General features: G+C 45.4%; 1 protein-coding gene across 1 annotated transcript in view; it reads right to left on the bottom strand.

Moving 5' to 3' along the window:
• Positions 1–15,573: 15,573 nt before the first annotated feature.
• The window catches only part of LOC119847890 (NACHT, LRR and PYD domains-containing protein 3-like), a 28,300-nt gene continuing 22,904 nt past the window's right edge, over positions 15,574–20,969 (bottom strand). The window contains exon 10 of the mRNA XM_038383086.2: positions 15,574–17,286. Within this exon, the coding sequence (XP_038239014.2) occupies positions 17,205–17,286 (82 nt within the window). The 3' untranslated portion in view covers positions 15,574–17,204. The remainder of the gene's footprint in view (positions 17,287–20,969) is intronic.

The raw sequence follows: 20,969 nt of genomic DNA, 5'->3' as shown, positions 1-20,969 counted from the left end.
CTCTTCTGTGTGTTTCAGGTTTACCTCCAACACAGAAAGATGACATTCAACGAAAACTTTAGTGATTAATTGTATTATAAGCCCTACCATTATGGGGGCTGTGGTGGTTCCAGAGGTTACGGCTACTGTAGGCCATGGTGTTACCAAAGGCCGTACAACTGTTGTTGGGGCTATCCCAAAGGTTGTTGGTACCCTTACCCTTGCCATTGGGGCTGGGGGTACGGCTATGGAAAGCGTTGGCCATGTTTCGCCCAGGAGGAATAGACCCAGAACATGGAAAGACCAGGAAACGGAACACAGGATACAGATTCCCAGATGAGCTTATGGACAATGGCTTTCAGAAATGCAGAGCAACCTTGACTCCCATGGGAGCTGTGAGTGCTCAGCATCTCAGTAAATCTGCCCCATATTAATATTTCCCAGGTTACACCTGATGATTGTTTCCTCCATTGCCTTCCATACGCTCTGCTTCTTCTAGAATAATCTGTTTGGGCGTGAATCTCAATTCCATGAAGGCTCCTTTAGGCCCCTCTGACGCAGTAAATGAAGCAGGGGCCTAATTGGTGGGTCAAAACAATGAACTCTCATTTTAATGTTCATTAAAGAGCCATGTAAAAGGGCTCTTAGTGTCAATGAGTATCTAATCCTATGTGTTTGAGCCTTTTAATGAATATGTACCATTTATTTCATGAATATGTATCATTGTTTTCAACAGGACTATAAATGTTCTACATTGGAGAAGCAGCTTACATTTTGGCTGAACTTGTGTTTTGTCTCATTTGATTCTGACTGTGATGAAACAAATCTGTTTAAATGGTTGCAAACAGGACTTGATTGTCAAACTCTACAGTGATGAAGATAGAAAAACATCTGTTGTGAAATGCATCACCTTTGAGTTATTGATTCATTGTAGACCTTCTTGAAACCCCTGAAATATATTATTTCTATTTTGCATTCTTTCTGTCTCTTGAGGTGTACTCCTCTTCTTTTTTACATTAAAGTCATTCTGCATCGTAATACCAGCCTTCTGGCTTCCTTTCTGGTCTGTTCCTTATTTATCAACCACTGTGGCCCAGATTCACAGAGCTCCTTAAGCACCTAACTCCTGTTGAAATCATTGTGAGCATGGCACCTAAATACCTCTGTGAATCTGGGCAAGTGTGTAAACCTACACTCCTGCACAGGGATCCAGTGCTCGCTCACACATCTTCAAGTTCTCAGATCATGGAAATACCATGAGACAGTCACACCTTGGCTTCATAAATAGTACTACAGGGCAAAGAGAGCCTGTGGGTACGTCTGCATTGGAGCTGGAATCGTAATTTGCAGCTCGGACTGAGCTAGCGCACTAAAACTAGAAAATTGTGATTTTTTCAATCAAATCTCACAATTTTCAGGGCCTGACTCATGATTTTTGAATAATTGGGTTGACTACACTGCAAAGGGTTCAGGCTGTAACACAGTGTGCATTGATAATGCTCCATTGACTTCAACACTGCTGTGTGGAGCTATGCAACATTTTTTGGCCAACATTTTTGATAAATATATTTATTTTCATCAAAATGTTTTGCAAAACAGTTCATTTAAACCTTTTTAATTTTTTTTTACAATATAAATACAGAAAAAACAAACATAACAAGCTTGAAAACCTCTGTTAGATCCAGAGGCGACACATGGGATGGTCACGTGCACCCCCAGAACCTTTAGATTGTGTCCCCCAATTCTCAACAGTTACATGTCACCTCTGCTAATGATCATTTCAGCTGCAACTGTGAAATATAATTAATTGGTTTAATTTCTATAGTGGATAAGTTTGTTATTCATAAAATGACAGTCTAGTTTGGCAGTTCATTAAGCAGAAAATATCTCAAATAAGATAGAACAGAAAGAAAGAAGCAAAATTGAACCCCCTTCAAAAAAACAAAAAGTGAGGGTACTTGGTTTTATGTGTGTATGTATGTGTTGATGGAGAATCAAGACCCTAGTGTATAATTTGTGGAGAAGATCTTTCTAAAGAAGCACTTGAGCTGGCAAAACTTACAAGACATCTGAGGTCTTTGCATGTGGAAACCATTGACAAGCCAGTGGAATATTTTGAAAGAAGGGGAAATTTCTTACTAAAACCAAAAAAGACAATATACAATGTGTCAACTGTACAAGAGAAGGCTCTCAAAGCATCCTACAACGTTGCAATTAGCATCGCTAAAACAGATGTTGCACCACTTGCAAAAGTAATGCAATTGCATGCCTCACAGGGAGAATCTCATCATGAGAATGATGCCAGATGACCTGAAAGATGTACCTGACGAGACAATAAAAGTTGCTAACTTTATCAAAGAACACCGATTGAATGTATGTATTTTTTTCGGCAATGTGTGCAAAAATGGGTAAATTGCATCACAACCTTCTCCTACACACAGAGGTCAGATGCCTTTCCAAGGGAAAGGTTTTGAATCACATTTTTGAGCTTTGTGAGTCTCAGAGTATTTTTGGACGAGCAAATGTACAAATCTACAGGTAGATTCTCAGAGGAGAACTGGCTGGCTTGGCTTGCTTATCTTGCTGATATCTTTGATCACCTGAATCAACTAATATTAGCAGGCAAGGGCACCAGTCAGCTCTTGTAAAATTGTCAAACAAAGTGACTGTGTTCATTGAGAAACAGGATCTGTGGCAGAAATGAGTGCACCAAGGGAACATGGGCATGTTTCTGCTCCTTCAGGAATTTTTGAACTTTGATGAAGTCAAGGATGACCACCTGACTTTATGTGTTATTATGACAGAACACAAGGATTCCCTTCCTTACCAGTTCAGAATGTACTTCAGCAACATGGTAAGCAATACTGAAATGATGTGGATCACAAATCCCTTTTTATCTACTGATGTGGAATTGCTTGAAATGATTCCTAAAGCAGAGTATGAGTTTATTGAGTTGAGAAACAATACAGATATGAAAGGTGCCCACAAAACCATGCCTGTTGCTGAATTCTGGTTGCCCGTGTCTGGTGAATTTCCTGAACCAGCTAACCACACTCTGCAAGTCCTCCTTGCATTTGCTAGCAGTTACTTTTGCGAAAATGGATTCTCAGCTCTCACCACAATTAAAAACAAACACCATTCAAGAATGAATGTTGACAACGACCTTCACACTTTTGCCTAACTGAAATTACTCCTCAGCTGGACAATCTGTGTGCTGCCAAACAAGCCCAGGTAAGCTGTCAATCAGGTAAGCTGTCAATGTTTTAATTTGCTGTGTTTTTGTTGATCTATTCAAATAATAATAATTTCTCTACAGGAATATTCATCATAACTATTAAAGTAACGAGAAAGAAACAAATTATGAGCAACAAAATAATGAGGGTGGAATTGGGGCTTGGCCGGTTTGTCTATTTAAGTTTAGGGGACCCTGTGTAAAAAAAAGTTGAAAACCGCTAAGTAAGACAGCATGATGTGAAAACTTTGCCAAAACCCTTCTCAGTGGAGACCAGGGTAAGAATTTGTATACACTTATTTTAACAAAACTGTTCTGTTTGTGTGGCTTTTAACTTTAATAATTTAAATTGCAGCTGTAAATTGTCACTTCCACCCCGGCTCCTGCAGGGACGGCCCTGGCCCTGGGGCCCGGAATTGCTGTTGGCGGACCTGGGCTACTCACAAACAACCTTCCAGCATGCAAGCCACACACTGCATGTGTGTGTAACTGCAGCCTTCCAGCCACACTTGGGTTATACTCTGGCTCTCACCAGCCTTGGTTATACTGCAGGGTGACCCCATCAAACTCCAAGCCTCAGATCTTCCTCCAGATATGGACAGTTCAAATATATTAAGTCTGTTATTCCTTTAAGGGAATATTACACACCATCTTACCACCTTAAATGGATTTATTCAAACACTTTAACTTAAACACACTGGATTAGATTTAAATATCTAAGTTTATTAACTCCAAAGAGATGGATTTTAAGAGAGTACAAGTAATGAGGCATAAAAGTCAGAAATGGTTACAAGAAAAATAAGATAAAATGGCAGCTTAGTGCCCAGCTTAACAAACTATATCAGGTTCAAAGCAAAGTTTCTCACCACATGTTTCCAACAGCATCACTGACTAAACTTTCAGGTCAGGACCCCTCCCCCAGAGGCCAATGGCTGTTTTCTTTGTCTTTTCAGGTGCAGAGAATGAGATGAGCAGGTGGAGAGTCTCTTGGAGTGTTTGCCCCTTCTTTGTATAGTTTCAGTCTCCCTTTGAAAAGCATTTCCAGCTGAGACCCAAGAGACCAGGGTCTGGTAGAGGAAGGAGACCTCGTGCTGTTTCTTTGCTAAGATATAGATCTGTTTGTCCCTCCTCCCGCCCCCTTCTTGACAAAGAATGGCCACTTGATAGGTGATGGTCCATCCGTTTTTTTTTGACACCTGGCTTGCCCTTTGTCTTTGAGAAAACATTCACCCTCTAACAGACATAAGGTAAATGTAGTGACTCATCACCTGTCATAGAGGAACAATTCAGCTGTTTAAGGACACGGTAAACTAGACCTTTCACCAAATCAGCATGCTGGGTCTCAGAACTTACCATGCCTCAGCTCTGCTGCATTCATTAGTTAAGGCACAAGAGCAAACTATCCCACTGCACAGGAAAGATAGAAAGCATGGCAGGAGACCACCCTGGCTTAACCAGGAGATCTTCAATTATCTAAAAATCAAAAAAGAGTTCTACAAAAAGTGGAATCTAGGTCAAATTACAAAGGATGACTATAAACAAACAACACAAGTATGTAGGGACAAAATTAGAAATGCCAAGGCACAAAATGAAATCAAACTAGCTAGAGACATAAAGGGTAACTGTGGTGGGGCAGCTGTCCCACCCCATGAGAAAAAGGGCTGGAACAGGCCAGAGAGGCTGCATAGACCAGCAGCCAATTGGCAAAGGCCTTTGGAGAGCCAATCAGGGCAGAGGAAGAGGCAGCCAATCAGGGCCAGGTTAGGCCCTATATAAAGGGCTGCCTAGCTAGGGAGAAGTCAATCTCTTCCTGATTAGTGTGGGAGAAGGACAGGCTCCTGAAGCAAGGAGCTAGCACCTTGGACAGAGCAGTGCTGGACAAGCTCAGGGGAGCAGGAGAAAGCTCCAGCCCCATTAACTGCCAGGCTGCAGACCCTGATACAAAGGGCCAAGAAGGTGCATAGGGCCATAGGAGAAGTGGCCCAGGGAAGAATAGGCAGAGAAGAGGAGAACTAAGGAGGGTAGAAAGAGGCTGCTACTAGAGGGCCCCTGGGTTGGGACCCAGAGTAGTGGGTGGGCCTGGGTTACCCCCCCCCCCCACACACACACACACACACACACTGCACCTGACCACAGAAGATGGTGGCCAATACAGACTGCAACTTGTCCCTGAACTAAGGAGATAGACTTTGGGTTGTGGTTGGCCACTGAGGCAGGTGTGAGTCCTAAAGACTGCTGTTAACCCTCTCCCTGCCCCCCCACCCCCAGAAGCATGTGAGTCTGGAGTAGTAGGCACTGCCGAAGGGCAGTGTCCTGAAGTGGATGCTGCCAAGCGGGGAGCAATGTAGGTCCCAGGGCAGCAAAATGGACAATGGGCAAGACACCACGTGCTGAGGATGCCCCCCAGCGGACAGAGCTAATTCCTGGAACAACCAGTGGGAAGCGCCAGCGGTGGTGAGTCTTGACCCTGTCACAGTAACAATAAAACATTCTACAAATACATTAGAAGCTAGAGGAAGACCCCAAGGACAGGGTAGACCCATTATGGGGGGAGGGGGGAATGTAGAAATGGCAGACGTGCTCAATCACTTCTTTGTTTTGGCTTTCACCAAGAAGGTTGGTGGTGATTGGATGTTTAACATGGTGAATGCCAGTGAAAATGAGGCAGGATCAGAGGCTAAAATAGGGAAAGATCAAGTTAAAAATTACTTAGACAAATTAGATGTCTTCAAATCACCAGGGCCTGATGAAATATGTCCTAGAATACTCAAGGAGCTGACTGAGGAGATATCTGAGCTATTGGCAATTATCTTTGGAAAAGTCATGGGAGAGATTCCACAAGATTGGAAAAGGGAGAATGTAGTGCCAATCTATAAAAAGGGAAATAAGGACAACCCAGGGAATTACAGACCAGTCAGCTTAATTTCTGTCCCCGGAAAGATAATGGAGCAAATTAAGCAACCAATTTCCAAACATCTAGAAGATAATGTGACAAGTAACAGTCAGAATGGATTTGTCAAGAACAAAGTGTGTCAAACCAACCTGGTAGCTTTCTTTGACAGGGTAACAAGTCTTGTCGATGGGGCGAAATGGCAGACGTGATATATCTTGATTTCAGTAAAGTTTTTGATGCTGTCTCACATGACCTTCTCATAAACAAACTAGGGAAATACAACTTAGATGGAGCTACTATAAGGTGGGTGCAAAACTGGTTGGAAAGCCCTTCCCAGAGAGTAGCTATTGGTGGTTTACAATCATGCTGGAAGGGCATAATGAGGGGGTCATGCAGGAATCTGTTCTGGGTCTGCTTCTGTTCAATATCTTCATCAATGATTTAGATAATGGCAGAGAGTAAACTTATAAAGTTTGTGGACAATACCAAGCTGGGAGGGGTTGCAAGTGCTTTGGAGGATAGGATTAAAATTCAAAATGATCCGGAGAAATGGTCTGAAATAAAGAGAATGAAATTCAGTAAGGACAAATGCAAAGTACTCCACTTAGGATGGAACAATCAGTTGCACTCATACAAAATGGGAAATGACTGCTGCGGAAAGAGATCTGGGGGGCCATAGTAGATGACAAGCTAAATGAGTCAACAGTGTAACACTCTTGCAAAGAAAGTGACCAAACATCCCCTTCTGAGATGTATCAACAGGAGTGTTGTAAGCAAGACATGAGAAGTAATTCTTCCCTTCTACTCCATGATGATTAGGCCTCAACTGGAGTATTGTGTCCAGTTCTGGGTGCCACATTTTAGGAAGGATGTGGACACACTGGAGAAATTCCAGAGAAGAGCAACAAAAGTGATTAAAGATCTAGAAAACATGACCTATGAGGGAAGATTGAAAAAATTGGGTTTGTTTACTCTGGAAAAGAGGAGATTGAGAGGGGACATAAGTTTCAACATGATAAAAGGTTGTTACAAGGTTGAGGGAGAAGAATGGTTCTTCCTAATCTCTGAGGATAGGACAAGAAGCAATGAGCTTAAATTGCACCAAAAGTGGCTTAGGTTGGACATTAGGAAAAAATTCCTAACTGTCAGGGTGGTTAAGCACTGGAATAAATTGCCTAGGGAGGCTGTGGAATCTCCATCACTGGAGATCTTAAAGAGTAGGTTAGACAAACACCTGTCAGGAATGGTCTAGATAATACTTAGTCCTGCAATGATGCAGGGGACTGGACTAGATGACGTCTCAAAGATCCCTTCCAGTCTATGATTCTGATTCCCTTACCTTTTGCATATGCCCCTTCCCTTTTAATTCAACAATGTAGAAAAAAAATAATGTGCATTACAAATTATTGTAAGCTATTTTATAAAAAAGTAGGCCTTGTACAATTTTTTCTGCAGTTACACATATGCAGAAATATGGTATTGTAATTTCAGTTAACAGTTAGTTTTACATTAATTTTCAATTAACAAATCTCTTTCCACATATTTTAGGGTTTGGTTTTTTCATGCTTTCAGCTGCAGTTTATCATGTTGAGGGGTGGTGCTACAGTGATCTGAGTCATCCACCAAATCCCATTGGTTTCCCTTGTTAAGCAAGGTAGGTCTTCCAGCTGGGAATCGGGATGTCTAAGAGGTTAGAGCAGTCCCCAGAAGGGTAAGGGTTTAGGTCATAATGCTAGGATCTGGAACATCTTCATTTCTGGTGCATCATCATTTCCACTGACAGTGAGGCTAGGAGGGACTTCTGGTGATGTCGTCAATCTCGTATCTCATCCATTTCTTTTCTTTTTTTTAACATTTATTAGGGTCACTCTACTTACAATCAGGTTTCCAGCAAACCCCAGATATACCTGGTGACTCCAAGGCAGGGCTGAGAACAGAGGTGAATCTGATGTGAACATGAGTAACAAATTCTGGTGTTTGGTTTACAAGATCAGATTAAAGCAATCCAAGACCCTAAACACATTCACCTCTACTGAGGCCAGGATGCCTTAATGCCTTGCTGTATGTCCTACCCTCGAGACATCGTCCCATTCTGTTTGGGCTGGTAGTGACAGTGGCCAACCCACATAAGTGCTGTCTGATGTGGTGCCTCTACTGTGGTGGTGTTGGCAGGGGACCCCCAGAGCAGTAGGCTCGAGCTCTCGGCAGACTCGGGCAGATGTGGCGGCAGGGGTCACACTCGGGTCTCATTCAGATCAGGTAACTTGTTTTAAATGAATGTTGCGATTTACTCGCCATTATGGGAGTCCAGAATGTGCACCTGTGGAGCAAGTGGATAGAGCACTGGAGTGGGACTCAGGAAGCCTGCATTCTATTTCTCATTCTGCTACTGGCTGGCTGGGGGACCTTGGGCAAGTCTCTTCCCTGCTGTGTGCCTCAGATTCCCCATCTGCAACATGGTGATAATGATACTTGCCTCCTTCATAAATGCTTTGAGATCTATGGAAGAAACATGATAGATAAAAGCTAGGTGTTCTTATTATGATCCAGCGCTACCCACCTAAGTGGGCCTCTAAAGAGCTCCTCCATTACTGCTCACCCAAAACTGCTCCTGCCAGGAGCTCATACTGGCCCAGGTCCCCTCCAGGTTCCTGCTCCAAAACAGTCCCTCGGGTGTTGTACCTAAGTCTCTCCAGCTCAGACGCTCACCTTAATGTGTTGCTCTATACTTCTTCCCCTCTGTCACTCACCCAAAGCCAATCTCACTTGGGTGCTCATCCTAAACCATTCTCCATTGTCCTCACCCTAAATAGCTCTTCCCAGGATGTCATCCTAAACTGCTCACGCTAAAGCACTGCCCACACAGGAGCTGAAAGTTAGTTTTAAATATCTCCTAGATCATTTTGTTTGGGCTTTCATCACATGGCCTTCATATGGTACTAATTAGTTAAAATCCAAAGCACAGATACTTGAGGTCTCTCTGAGTGTACACTCAACAGCGAACCTTCAGTTCTGTACACCAAAGAACAGAAGGAAAAATACAATCTTTAAAATAAAGTTTCACCACTTTCCTTAACCCAGTAACCCTGGCACTGGGGAGAGCTCTTTCCACTTGACTAGTCCCGGCATCAGTTGCACTTGTGGATTCTGCAACTTATTGGTGGGTTCAGTCAACTTTGCTTCATCCTGTGACCCTACCGGAGGGAGAGTGTTTCCTACATCAAGGATCAGCAAAGCTCTGCGGTGCCCATGTGTCCACGGGTTATATCCCCTGTTTTAGGGTCCGTCGGAGGTGGCAAACTCTTATTTCCATTGGCACTTGGACATCCGCTCTTAGTTTTCCTGCTGCTTCCATTGGTATCCAGTAGATGGCCTCAGTGCATGGCATATTTCTTTGATGCTCCTGTTAGTCAGAAGGCTTAATTCATTCCAAGGATTGTATTTCAGTATTAGCCTGGACTATGGACTGGGCTCTGCACTTTTATAGGCTTCTATCTTTTAACATTCCTTTCTTTTTTTTTTTCTTGTGCTAGACAATAGCTGTCGCTTCTAAGTGCAACAACCATTTAGAAAGGAAACAAACAACCTCTTATAGTCCTCTGTTTCAGAGTAGCAGCCGTGTTAGTCTGTATTCGCAAAAAGAAAAGGAGTACTTGTGGCACCTTAGAGACTAACAAATTTATTAGAGCATAAGCTTTCGTGAGCTACAGCTCACTTCATGAAGTGAGCTGTAGCTCACGAAAGCTTATGCTCTAATAAATTTGATAGTCTCTAAGGTGCCACAAGTACTCCTTTTCTTTTTATAGTCCTCTAAATCAATGGACTCGGGCCAGACATTTTTTGATTGTATCTAATACCTTCCACGTCACATCTTCCAGGACTTATCATAGGACAAGAGACATTACAGTGGAGGAACAAGACGACAGATTATTCACACAGAGCTGAACATCTGATAAATCAGGCAAACAAAGGTACAGTTGGGGGGTGAAGGCCAGGTGGTTTGGATTTTGTGGGGTATCAGTCAGCTTGCTCCATTTGACCTTCAGTTTTCTGGATCTCCCAGCTAATTGGTTTAACTCCTACAGCTTCCATCCTCCTACCTGGCCCTTGGCTCACACATAGGAGACATAGGGCACTCTGCATGAGAAAAGGGACAGTTATTCCTGTCGGTCACCTGGCAGGGGGTTTCCTTAGGTAGACTGAGAGATGGGAGTCTTGGCCACAAGTGAATGATGGGAGTCTGCTTTCCTCCTGGCTCTTGTCCTAGGACATCCCCAGTCAGACGCTCTGACCCTCCCAGGCTTAAAAGTGGTTCTTGGCTGCTCCACTACATGAGGGCCTGCTCCCTGGAGCCTCACACTCACACGCTCTCTCTCTCTCTCTCTTCCCCCCCCCCACCCTCCCCCTGGAATAACTAGCACTTCCTCTGCTTCAGGATGAGACTTTAAAGGGGCTATGCTCTCTAAACCCCAAGGGAATACAGAAGGATCCATGTTTCATCAAGCTTGCATCTTTTCTCAGCATAATAGACCCTTGGGTAGCACCCAACCCTACTTCTTCTATTAATTCCATTATTCTAGCATCATATCTGTTATGAACCGAGGCATTTCCTCACCTGGAATTCCCTGTAGCTCCTGCAGTAGGAAACTAACTGTCACTACAGCAGGTTGATGCATCAGGCTGGCTCACGACTTTTTTTTCTATTTAATTTATTGCTCTTTTCACTTCCTTAAACAGCTGTCCTGTTATCCTAGCATCCTGAACATCCTTTTCATCCTCCCCTTCATCCTCATTCTGTTTGTTTAACTTTGTTAATAGTTTTTGTAAGTGAACTCTAGTTTTCTGATTTATCTCCCACAATGCTGTGATATCTAGGAGTCCATGCTGATGCTTCCAACCCCCAATCTCCTAGTACTGGTCCTGTGTCTCTTTTATCTTCCTTACCCTGACTCTCTTCTCAGGCCACCAAATTTCCTTCATTTCACCCAATTCATTGATTGTCTGAAATTTTGCACTATTTTTGCAATAACTTGCATATAGAAATTCATGTATTTAGCATGCCAGAGCTGCTATAGTAATGAAAAATTGGTTCTTCAATACTACAGGTATCATTTGGTACTGTACACTATTATATGTAATTTGATGTTTATAATTAGTCCTGTTTCTGGGCCTGGTTCAACATCTTGCTTCAATTCTGGAGTAGGAGGCATCCAGTTTCTCCAGTGTTTTCAGGAGGGATAGTGTGTGGTGCTCTGCCAGTCCTTAATCACATTCAAAGAGAAGGCCAAAGACTCGGGCGCTTTCTTGGCATGGTGGGCTGGATCATGGACAGCAATTTGATCTGCTAAAGTAACTGTAATATTTCCCACATGTGTTAACTGCACATTATGCATGGTTAGGTCAGCCTTTACCATCCTATTTAAATCACAGCACCCCTTCTAGGTCCTCCAGGCCAAGACTCTGCAGGTTCCTTATGCTGCAGGTTCCTCCACCTTGGCTGCAGTCCATTCTGTACCAGAACACCATAGGCTTTCCTGCATGAGTACCTGGAAATCATAAGGCCAAGGTGGCATTCTTCCCCACGTGCAGTCACCACTGTGTCCCAAACACCTGAAAGAGAAATATTCCCACTTCCCTATTGTTCTACCAGCAGATTCACTTCTGTGCCTCCCTCTGTATGCTTTCAGCTGCAGAGAGTGCAAGCATTGATTCACCATCCCTTTTTCATCCTTTACCTGAATCAGATATACTGAGGGACTAGCTTGTCCTTGCATGGTAGGGATCCTTCCCAAATGTTGGAAAAGGTTTTTTATCTGAGGCCTGCTCTACACTAGGAAATTAGGTTGGTATAATTACATCCTTCAAAGGGGTGGAAAATAGAAAGCAGAAAGTGCTAGGTCTCCAGAAGAATTCTCCCATTAACCCCCCCAGCTACCATTTTTCACGGGTGAGAGAACTTTTTTGGCCAGGGCTCTGTGAACTGCTGTATTTTAGCAAAGTTCTGTTTGCAGCTGCTTTGATTTCTTTATTCTTTTCTGAATCTCAGCCAACTTTAGATATCAATACTTCTGCTGCTACACTTAAAACAGGTTTCAAGGTAGCAGCCGTGTTAGTCTGTATTCGCAAAAAAAATTTTTTACACTTAAAATAGTCTTCTAAACGACAGTAGGGGTTAAAGAAAACCTGTGGGTTCAGCTAGCCCTGCCCCATTATACCTGCAGCCAATGCCAGGCCTGGAGGGAAGAGAAAAGAAGGGTGCCTGGCTCAGTTAGGGGCTGACTGGTGAAAAGTCTTGATTTGCCTGCCTGAAGGCATGGACCAGACCGGCAACCTGCCAGCCACTGGAGACAAGTAACTCTTCCTCTGCCAAGTGCAGCCTGCAGGTATGCCCCAACCGCAAGGTAACAGGACCAGTGTGGCCACACCCCAAACTAAAGAACTTTCATAGGCAGCAGCCGAGGAAAACAGGTCCTGAACACATGCCCTGGCTTGGAGAAAAATCCATCTCCCCTGTTGAAGGGGGTTGAGTGACACTAGGCCAGGACCTGGTGGAGAAGGAGGGTCAGGTCCTCCGACAGCCCCCCGACCAATGATCCAGCCACTAGGCTGCCCAGCCACTGAAGGCCTTATCACAATGTCCTTGTGGGGAAGCAACAGTGGCTGTGCAGGAATCTGGTGCAGATGGGTCCCAATGAGAGACACTAACTGAGCCTGTCTTGGAAATCCACAAGCTCCTATTTGCTTAAAAAGAGACTGGACCCTAGGCACTAGGGCTGAAATCCCTGATTCTCAATAGGACTTCCCTAGGGACCCAAATAAGCAACGTTCTTGCTCCCTTTGAATTCTAACTGTAAGCCTTTGTATCTAGTGGATTTGCAACCTTTCCCTTTCCTGCGAGCCCTAGTAAAATACCCTTTCCCTTAGCCATGTGACAAGTGGGACCCACCAGGGTTAGCACCTACAAGGCCAAGCTGCAGAAGCACCTGCAGTGCTTGCTGCTGAATTGTGGTGCACCTCTTTAATCTTACACTAAGTCCCCTTTGACTAGGGGGGAAAAAGCAATTGACATCTGAAGACATAAGAAGGCTGCAGGGCCATCATATGCCACCTGCTGATATTGAATTGGGAAACGGACCTTAAAATATGATGGCTTTGGGAGATCCTGCTGAGCTTTGAGCTAGAACCACAAGACCCAGCAATGGGACTCTATCCAGACAGTAAATGTGCTGGAGAAAGAACATTGTTGACAATGTTCTATGAGTGAAAACAAGGATTTCTTGTTGTAGTGAGGTTGCAACCTTATTTGCAGCATTTGGTGCTGCAAACATTACAAATGATATTAGAATTTATGGACAGATAAAACAATAGGCAAGGCTTAAAACACACATTGCCTCTAAGTACAGCATGTTCTGTACCTAGATCATTAACCATGTGATCAAGGCAAAAAATAGATCCAGGAATCTCACGGTTTGTAATCAGAGAAATTACCTTAGCTACCTTGTCTGTCTCCAGAGCAGCTCTATTGTGAATTTATTATGGTTAATAATTTTTATTTCACTAGCACCTACAGTCCAGCTCTGAAATCAAGGTCCTACTTGACCCATGGTACTTACATGGCCCTCAGCACCATAGGACCTCGCCCCACCCTAGGAGGCAGGGAAGTGCTGATCCTCTCCTTGTACAGATGAGGAACCGAGGCATGGAGAGGCTGAGCAACAGGCCCAAAGTCCCTGTGGTACAGGAGGGAATCACCCCGGGTTTCTCAAGCGCTAAGCTAGTGCCCTGACCACTGGGCCATCATTTTGGGTATTGAACAATCTCACAGTCCCTGCCTTGGAGTTTAAAGTTGGTGGGGAGATTTAATGCTCATATGTCCAAAATGAGCTCAGCTCCCATTGAGACCCTGAACAGAGGTTTCTCCCAATTTCCAATTCTGACCTGGAAGGTTTTGATTCATGCATGGTCTGTACTCTGAGAGGCTAACAAGCTAGTCAGACACAGGACACTGAGTTAACAAAGAAAAAGAGAAATGTGATGCCAGACAGCTGGTAGCCCAAATCCCTCCTGCACCAAGTCCAAGTAGCTGGGCCTGGTGCAGGGGATCTATGAGCACTGGGTCTTGGGGTACCCCAGGCTGCAATGCTATTAGTAATAGGTCACCAATTGCAATATAAATTATACAAACACAGACCAGGAATAGAATATAAACCACTTAACATCTAAATTAGACACTTGTATGAACAGGACAAGAAATAAGCATTCCCCTCTACTCGGCACTGGTGAGACTGCACCTGGAGTATTGCGTCCAGTTGTGGTCTTCCCTCCCCCGCCCCCCCCCCCCACTACTGAAGGGATGTGGACAAATTGGAGAGAGTCCAGCGGACGGCAATGAAAATTATTAGGGGTTTGGGGCACATGACTTACGAGGAGAGGCTGAGGGAACTGGGCTTATTTAGTCTACGAAGAGAAGAGTGAGGGGAGATTTGATAGCAGCCTTCAACTGCCTGAAGGGGGGATTCTAAAGAGGATGGAGCTCAGTTGTTCTCAGTGGTGGCAGATGACCAAACAAGAAGCAATGATCTCAAGTTGCAGTGCGGGAGGTCTAGGTTGGATATTAGGAAACACTATTTCATTAGGAGGGTGGTGAAGCACTGGAATGGGTTACCTATGGAGGTGGTGGAATCTCCATCCTTAGAGGTTTTTAAGGCCCAGCTTTACAAAGCCCTGGCTGGAATGATTTAGTGAGTGTTGGTCCTGCTTTAAGTAAGGGACAGGACTAGATGACCTCCTGACATCTCTTCTAACCTTCATATTCAATGATTCTATGTCTCAGAAACCCTTGAAAGAAAATTGTTGGCAAATGTTGCTTTTTTTAATGATTTACACTGCACTTCCTAATTCTGCTAACCAGGACCAACCCCAAAACCCACCTGCCACACATCTGTAGATGTCCCCAAACACAACTTCCTAAATTTCCCTAGTGTCACCCTTTACAGAAAGTTACAGGAACACATGCAAACTGCAGGCCTCTCATAGCTAGGAAACAGCATCTCAGTACAATGTCTTAGCCAGAGCTGAGTAAGAGCTATGATGTCCTCTCTGTAAAAGTAGAGCCATCCCCCGGTGCAGGCTTCTAAAGGACAGAATGGCACTCAGTGTGACCAGATGCCTGGGATGAACCACCCTGAAATGCTATAGTCAGGATGGAGTGCAAGAAATAGGGCAGGCAATCCCCAGAACTGGTGATGTATTCTAAAATTGGATTCACCGAGCCAGTAGCAAAAGAGCCTCTACAGTATGATATTGCTTAACCAGAAGCCAAACACAGTCCCCTTTAGGCACTCCAGTCCTTGGCTCCCATCTAGACAAAGAGGTCTAATATAGTGAGGGGTGACTGAAAACCTAATTCACCATATTTGTGGTTCTTATTAATCCCAAAGAATCAGACACTTGTCTTCAGATCAATATGTATCTCAGATCTTACCCAAATATCACACTGTCAGCCAATCCTCAGTAAACTAACTAAAGATTTATTAAGAAAAGAACAGAGTTAAAATGGTTCATAGATTTATACATATAAATGATTCCAAAGTCCTTAGATCAGGATTGTAGCAGTGATGTTACAGACAGCTGGCTTGCAAAAGTCTCTCTGGTAACGTCCAGAAGATTGGAAGATCCTCAGTCCATAGTTCAAAATATTTTTTTTTAATTGTAAATCTCCAGTCCAGAGAATTGGAGCAGGAAAGAGACAAAATGGAGATGTCTCAGGTGCCTTTTATATCCTCTGCCATGTGCATAAAAGTTACTGTCCCAAACAAAGCCCACAGCCCCTGTGCCTGGCCCAAGGTCACATGAGCATATCCCATGCCCCTACATGTTTTGCTGAATCACAGGGGGCAGTCACTGGCTCCTAGCTTTTCCTCTGGATGCCTCAGACAGCGATCTGGCTGGGATGAGTTTCTCCTATGGCCTGTCTAGAGATGATGGAAATCTATACCTGGAGGCTGTCACCCAGAAATACAACACATTCAAGATACAAGGGCATAGCCAATAACTTCAAATACAAATATTATACATGCATATAAACAGGATAATCATACTTAGCAATTCATAATGCTTTTTATTGATACCTTACATGACATACTTTGTACAAGATTTATGGAAATTGTGTGACACTGGTAACAATGGTGATAGAAATGGCCACCTTTCTTTATACACAGCATCACACTCAGTTTATGGCAATTCTTTTTGCTGTAGTTGCCATGTCACACAACAATACAAATCTGAAGTTTTCATCACAACAATGGGTTTGGAATGAATTAAAAAAGAAATAAACTATGTTGGGAATGACAGCATGTTTAAACCTGATTGAAGCCTGCTTTAAATTTTAAGAGTCTCTTCTGATATTTCACAATGTAAGCATAAGTAAAACTGTACATGTGTAAGAAACTGCAGAGTAATCATGTTTAGTTTTTGTACATGTAAGAAATTGAAGAGTACTCATATTTGTGAGGAAAAAGAAAAGATAAAGTAACTAAAAAGCTAGAAAATCCCATCTTGAACTAACACTAAACCTGTACTGACAGAGGAAGAACGGTCTCATGGAAATGAGACTAATATATAAGCATAAGAAAAACATACAAAAAGTCATAAGTCTGTAACAAAGGGAGGTTGAAGGTGGTTTGTCCAGCGCTGGAGGTGACTGCGATGAGATCATCCTGATGAGCTTCCCACTTGTAAATGATCACTACTTACTGAGTGTTTTCCCATGATAAAGATTGGTTAGACCCATCTGCTGCATAAGTGAATCTCAGTTCAACAAACAGGTCGACTAATGGCAGTAAGAAATGAATTAGAAGAGCAGCCCATTGCGCCTGTGCTGGGGATGGAAGTTTTGGCAGGGTTTCCAGGAAGTTATTTCCAGGTGTTTTACATGTAACACAATGTGCATCAGATTCTGCCCCCCCATTCCCCTCCCCAACTTTTTTACTCCCACAATAAATCATCCCAGTGGTGGTTAAACCAGGCAGGGCATTCAGAGAGGTGCAATTCCCAGAGTCAAGTGCTGTTTTCACAGGATGGAAGAGCATAGCAAGTCCTTTAAATATGAATCTTCAGACCTTCTCTCTGAAGGCTCCTCAGTTGCACTTCCACCGCTGGAGAGAAGTCATTCAAACTCAGTCTAGGAACAAATCGGGAAAACACACAGGGTTATTGTCTGGGAACCCACAACCCAAATGGGTATAACTCTAGTACTGTTGCAAAGCAAACTTTGGCCAGTAGTCCTGTCCTATTCCTATAGGAATTGGACATGTTACCAGAGACCTGGAATATCTGTCTTCCAGGATCAGTCTGTTTATAGGACTCTATGCTCTCTGTCTTTCTGAGAGGTTGCAGTTAACTTATATATCACACCTTACAGTTTTTCTGCAAAAACAGCTCCATGACAGAAACTAGTGTCTTACTGCAGGATTCATTCAATATTATCTTTATTTGTTAAGCACTGAATCATAGAATATTAGGGTTGGAAGAGACCTCAGGAGGTCATCTAGTCAATCCCCTGCTCAAAGCAGCACCAACACCAACTAAATCATCCCAGCCAGGGCTTTGTCAAACCAGGTCTTAAAAACCTCTACGGATGGAGATTCCACCACCTCCCTAGGTAACCCATTCCAGTGCTTCACCACCCTCCTAGTGAAATAGTGTTTCCTAATATCCAACCTAGACCTCCCCCACTGCAACTTGAAACCATTGCTTCTTGTTCTGTCATCTGCTACCACTGAGAACAGCCAAGCTCCAACCTCCTTGGAACCCCCTTCAGGTAGTTGAAGGCTGCTCTCAAATCCCCCCTCACTCTTCTCTTCTGCAGACTAAATAACCCCAGTTCCCTCCGCCTCCCCTCCTGACAGGGTGCTTGGAGCTGTACAAGAGATTAAAGAGACCAAGTCCCTATCCCAATGACCTTTGCAATTTTAAAAAACAGCCAGCAATCAGACATAAAGAACTTTTTAATATTTGTGATAGAAGGAGGCAGTGCTGGCGTGATATTGAGGTGGATTTATATCAGGGCTTTGCAGAAGCAGTGGGATTAAAATGAGAAGAAGATGGGAGTCTGGCACACTGGGAGAGATCAAAGCGGATGGCCTGAAAGGAGGCATAAAGACAACAGTGGAAGAAAGCACCCCAAGAACAGTGGGGCTGCAACAGCTGGTGGAGTGAAAGGGATGAGGTGGGCTCTGAAAAGCTACATGCTCAAATAAATTTGTTCGTCTCTAAGGTGCCACAAGTACTCCTTTTCTTTTTGCGAATACAGACTAACACGGCTGCTACTCTGAAAAAAGATCAGGGATGTTGGCCATAAAGCCTTGAAAGTACGTATCATAATCTGAAAGTGATTTGAAACTACAGGTCAGAGGAGTCAGTGGAGAGATCTGAATACAGGAATGGTAGGGTCCAAAACATAAGCAAGGAAGGTGATTTTGGCTGCTGCATTGTGAGTGGATTGGAGGGAAGCAAGGTGGGGAAGATGCTAAAAAGAAACCACACCAGTGGGCATGGTATAAAAATCTAGATACATTTGCTGGGGGGAAAAGGAGCCTTGAAAGGAAGAGACTAGAGTAGCCAAGCGGTCAACTCTTGTCCCTCTGATCAATCTTTGTGGATGCAAAAGAGGTCTCTTCAATGGGGTGCCCATGTGGCCCTATTATATAGTCAAAATCCAAGCCAAATTCTTCACTATGTTTGGCCATTGACGTCAATGGTTTCCTGCACTGAGCCACCAAGACAGCCTAAAAACTTTCTAAATCCCAACCACCAGACTCCTATCACTACTGCTCATCTCTCCCCTATATCCACAGAGTTTCTGTATTGTCAATCAAATGAGTATGCACACAGGAATCCAATAGCAAGTCAGATGAGTTGGGCCAACCCTGAACATCTCCTTCCCAGACCGTTCTTTGGTCAGGAAAGAATTCCACTTACAATCATTACTCTTTTTCATAAATCCCCTGGAGAGGGGTATGGAGGGAACAGGAGTTATGACAGTAGAAGGCAGTGACGAGCTGCCAAAATCTTAACAACCGGTTACCTATAAAAAGTTCTGATTTAAGGGATGTGCCCCAGTATGTATTTTTTGTATCAACAGGGTTACCATACGTCCGTATTTTCCCGGGAGGAATTTTAAAAATTTAAGAACCAAAAAGCCTGACCTGTCTGGGAAAATACGGATGTATGTTAACCCTGCCTAAAGTTCTTTTTTAAAAAGATGGTCTGAACGAGAAATGAGCTCCATTTCACATGTGTGGGTCCCTGCCACGCCCTGGGGGTGTGCTAGGGTGACCAGATGTCCCAATTTTATAGGGACAGTCCCAATTTTTGGGGTCTTTCTTATATAGGCTCCTATTACCCCTCCCCCACCCCCGTCCTGATTTTTCACACTTGCTGTCTGGTCACCCTAGGGTGTGCACATGTGTGGGTCCCAGCTGCTCCCTGCCCCACTCATTGAAGAAGGTATGCAGGGTTACTGCCCTGGGAACTGCAGGGCACCAGTAGACATGGGGCCAGCTGCAGAGACCGGTGTGGGGCTGGCTGCAGGCAGGGCAGGGAGTGCGGAGCTGGCTGCAGACAGGAAGGTGCGGGGTTGGCTTGAGGCAAGGGAGTGCGGGGCTGCCTGCAGGCAGGGCAGGGGCTGCGGGTTGGCTGGAGACAGGGCAGGGGCTGACTGGAGGTAGGGGCTGGCTGCAGGCAGGGCAGCGGGTGCGGGGGTGGCTGGAGGTGGGGACTGGCTGCGGGCAGGGCACGGGGTGCGGTGGCTGGAGGCGGGGGCTGGCTGCGGGCACGGGGGCAGGGGGTGGCTGGAGGCGGGGGCTGGCTGCGGGCAGGGCAGCGGGTGTGAGGGTGGCTGGAGGCAGGGGCGGCTGCGGGCAGGGCAGCGGGTGCGGGGGTGGCTGGAGGCAGAGACTGGCTGCGGGCACGGGGGGCAGGGGGTGGCTGGAGGCAGGGGCTGGCTGCGGGCAGGGCATGGGGTGCGGGGGTGGCTGGATGCAGGGGCTGGCTGTGGGCAGGGGGTGCAGGGCGTGGCTGGAGGCAGGGCAGGGGCTGGCTGGAGGCAGGGGGTGGCTGCAGGCAGGGCCAGGGGGTGGCTGCGGGCAGGGGGTGCGGAGGTGGCTGGAGGCGGGGGCAGGGGGTGGCTGGAGGTGGAGGCTGGCTGCGGGCAGGGCAGGGGGTGTGGGGACTGGAGGTGGGGGCTGGCTGGAGGCGGGGGCAGGGAGTGGCTGGAGGCAGGGGCTGGCTGCAGGCAGAGGGTGTCGGGGGTGGCTGGAGGCAGCGGGTGCAGGGGCTGGCTGGAGGCAGGGGCATGGTAGTGGGTGCTGACGGGGAGAGCAGCAGGACACAGCCCAGGGTCAGCAGAGCAGCCGGGGACCCACCAGGCAGCAGCAGGAGCCCCAGGGCCAGGGGCAGCTACAGCAGCACCAGGGCTCGTGCCCAGGGCCTGGCAGCAGCCCACATGGCTCGCGCAGCGCAGCGCCCCCGGCGGCCGTAGGAGGAATTACATCACTTCCCAGCCAGAGCCCATCCAAGCCTCAGCGCCCCCTGCTGGGAAGCGGGTGAACAACCGGTTCTAAAACTGCTTCAAAATTTAACAACCGGTTTGCGCGAACTGGTGTGAACCAGCTCCAGCTCACCACTGGTAGAAGGTACTGGATTGATGGCGCTGAAGACTTAATCCTTTGATTAATCCCAAAACAGACACACCACAGGGAGCCCTCCCACACTCAGGCCCTGCTAGCATGCCTTATCCTTTGCCTGCAGAGATTCCCCCCCACCTCCAGCAGTGAGTGGGGCGTCTAGGATCTATGGCCCATT

Source organism: Dermochelys coriacea, chromosome 24 (genome assembly GCF_009764565.3).
Source record: "Dermochelys coriacea isolate rDerCor1 chromosome 24, rDerCor1.pri.v4, whole genome shotgun sequence".
Classification (NCBI taxonomy): domain Eukaryota; kingdom Metazoa; phylum Chordata; order Testudines; family Dermochelyidae; genus Dermochelys; species Dermochelys coriacea.
This window is presented reverse-complemented; position numbering and strand designations above follow the sequence as displayed.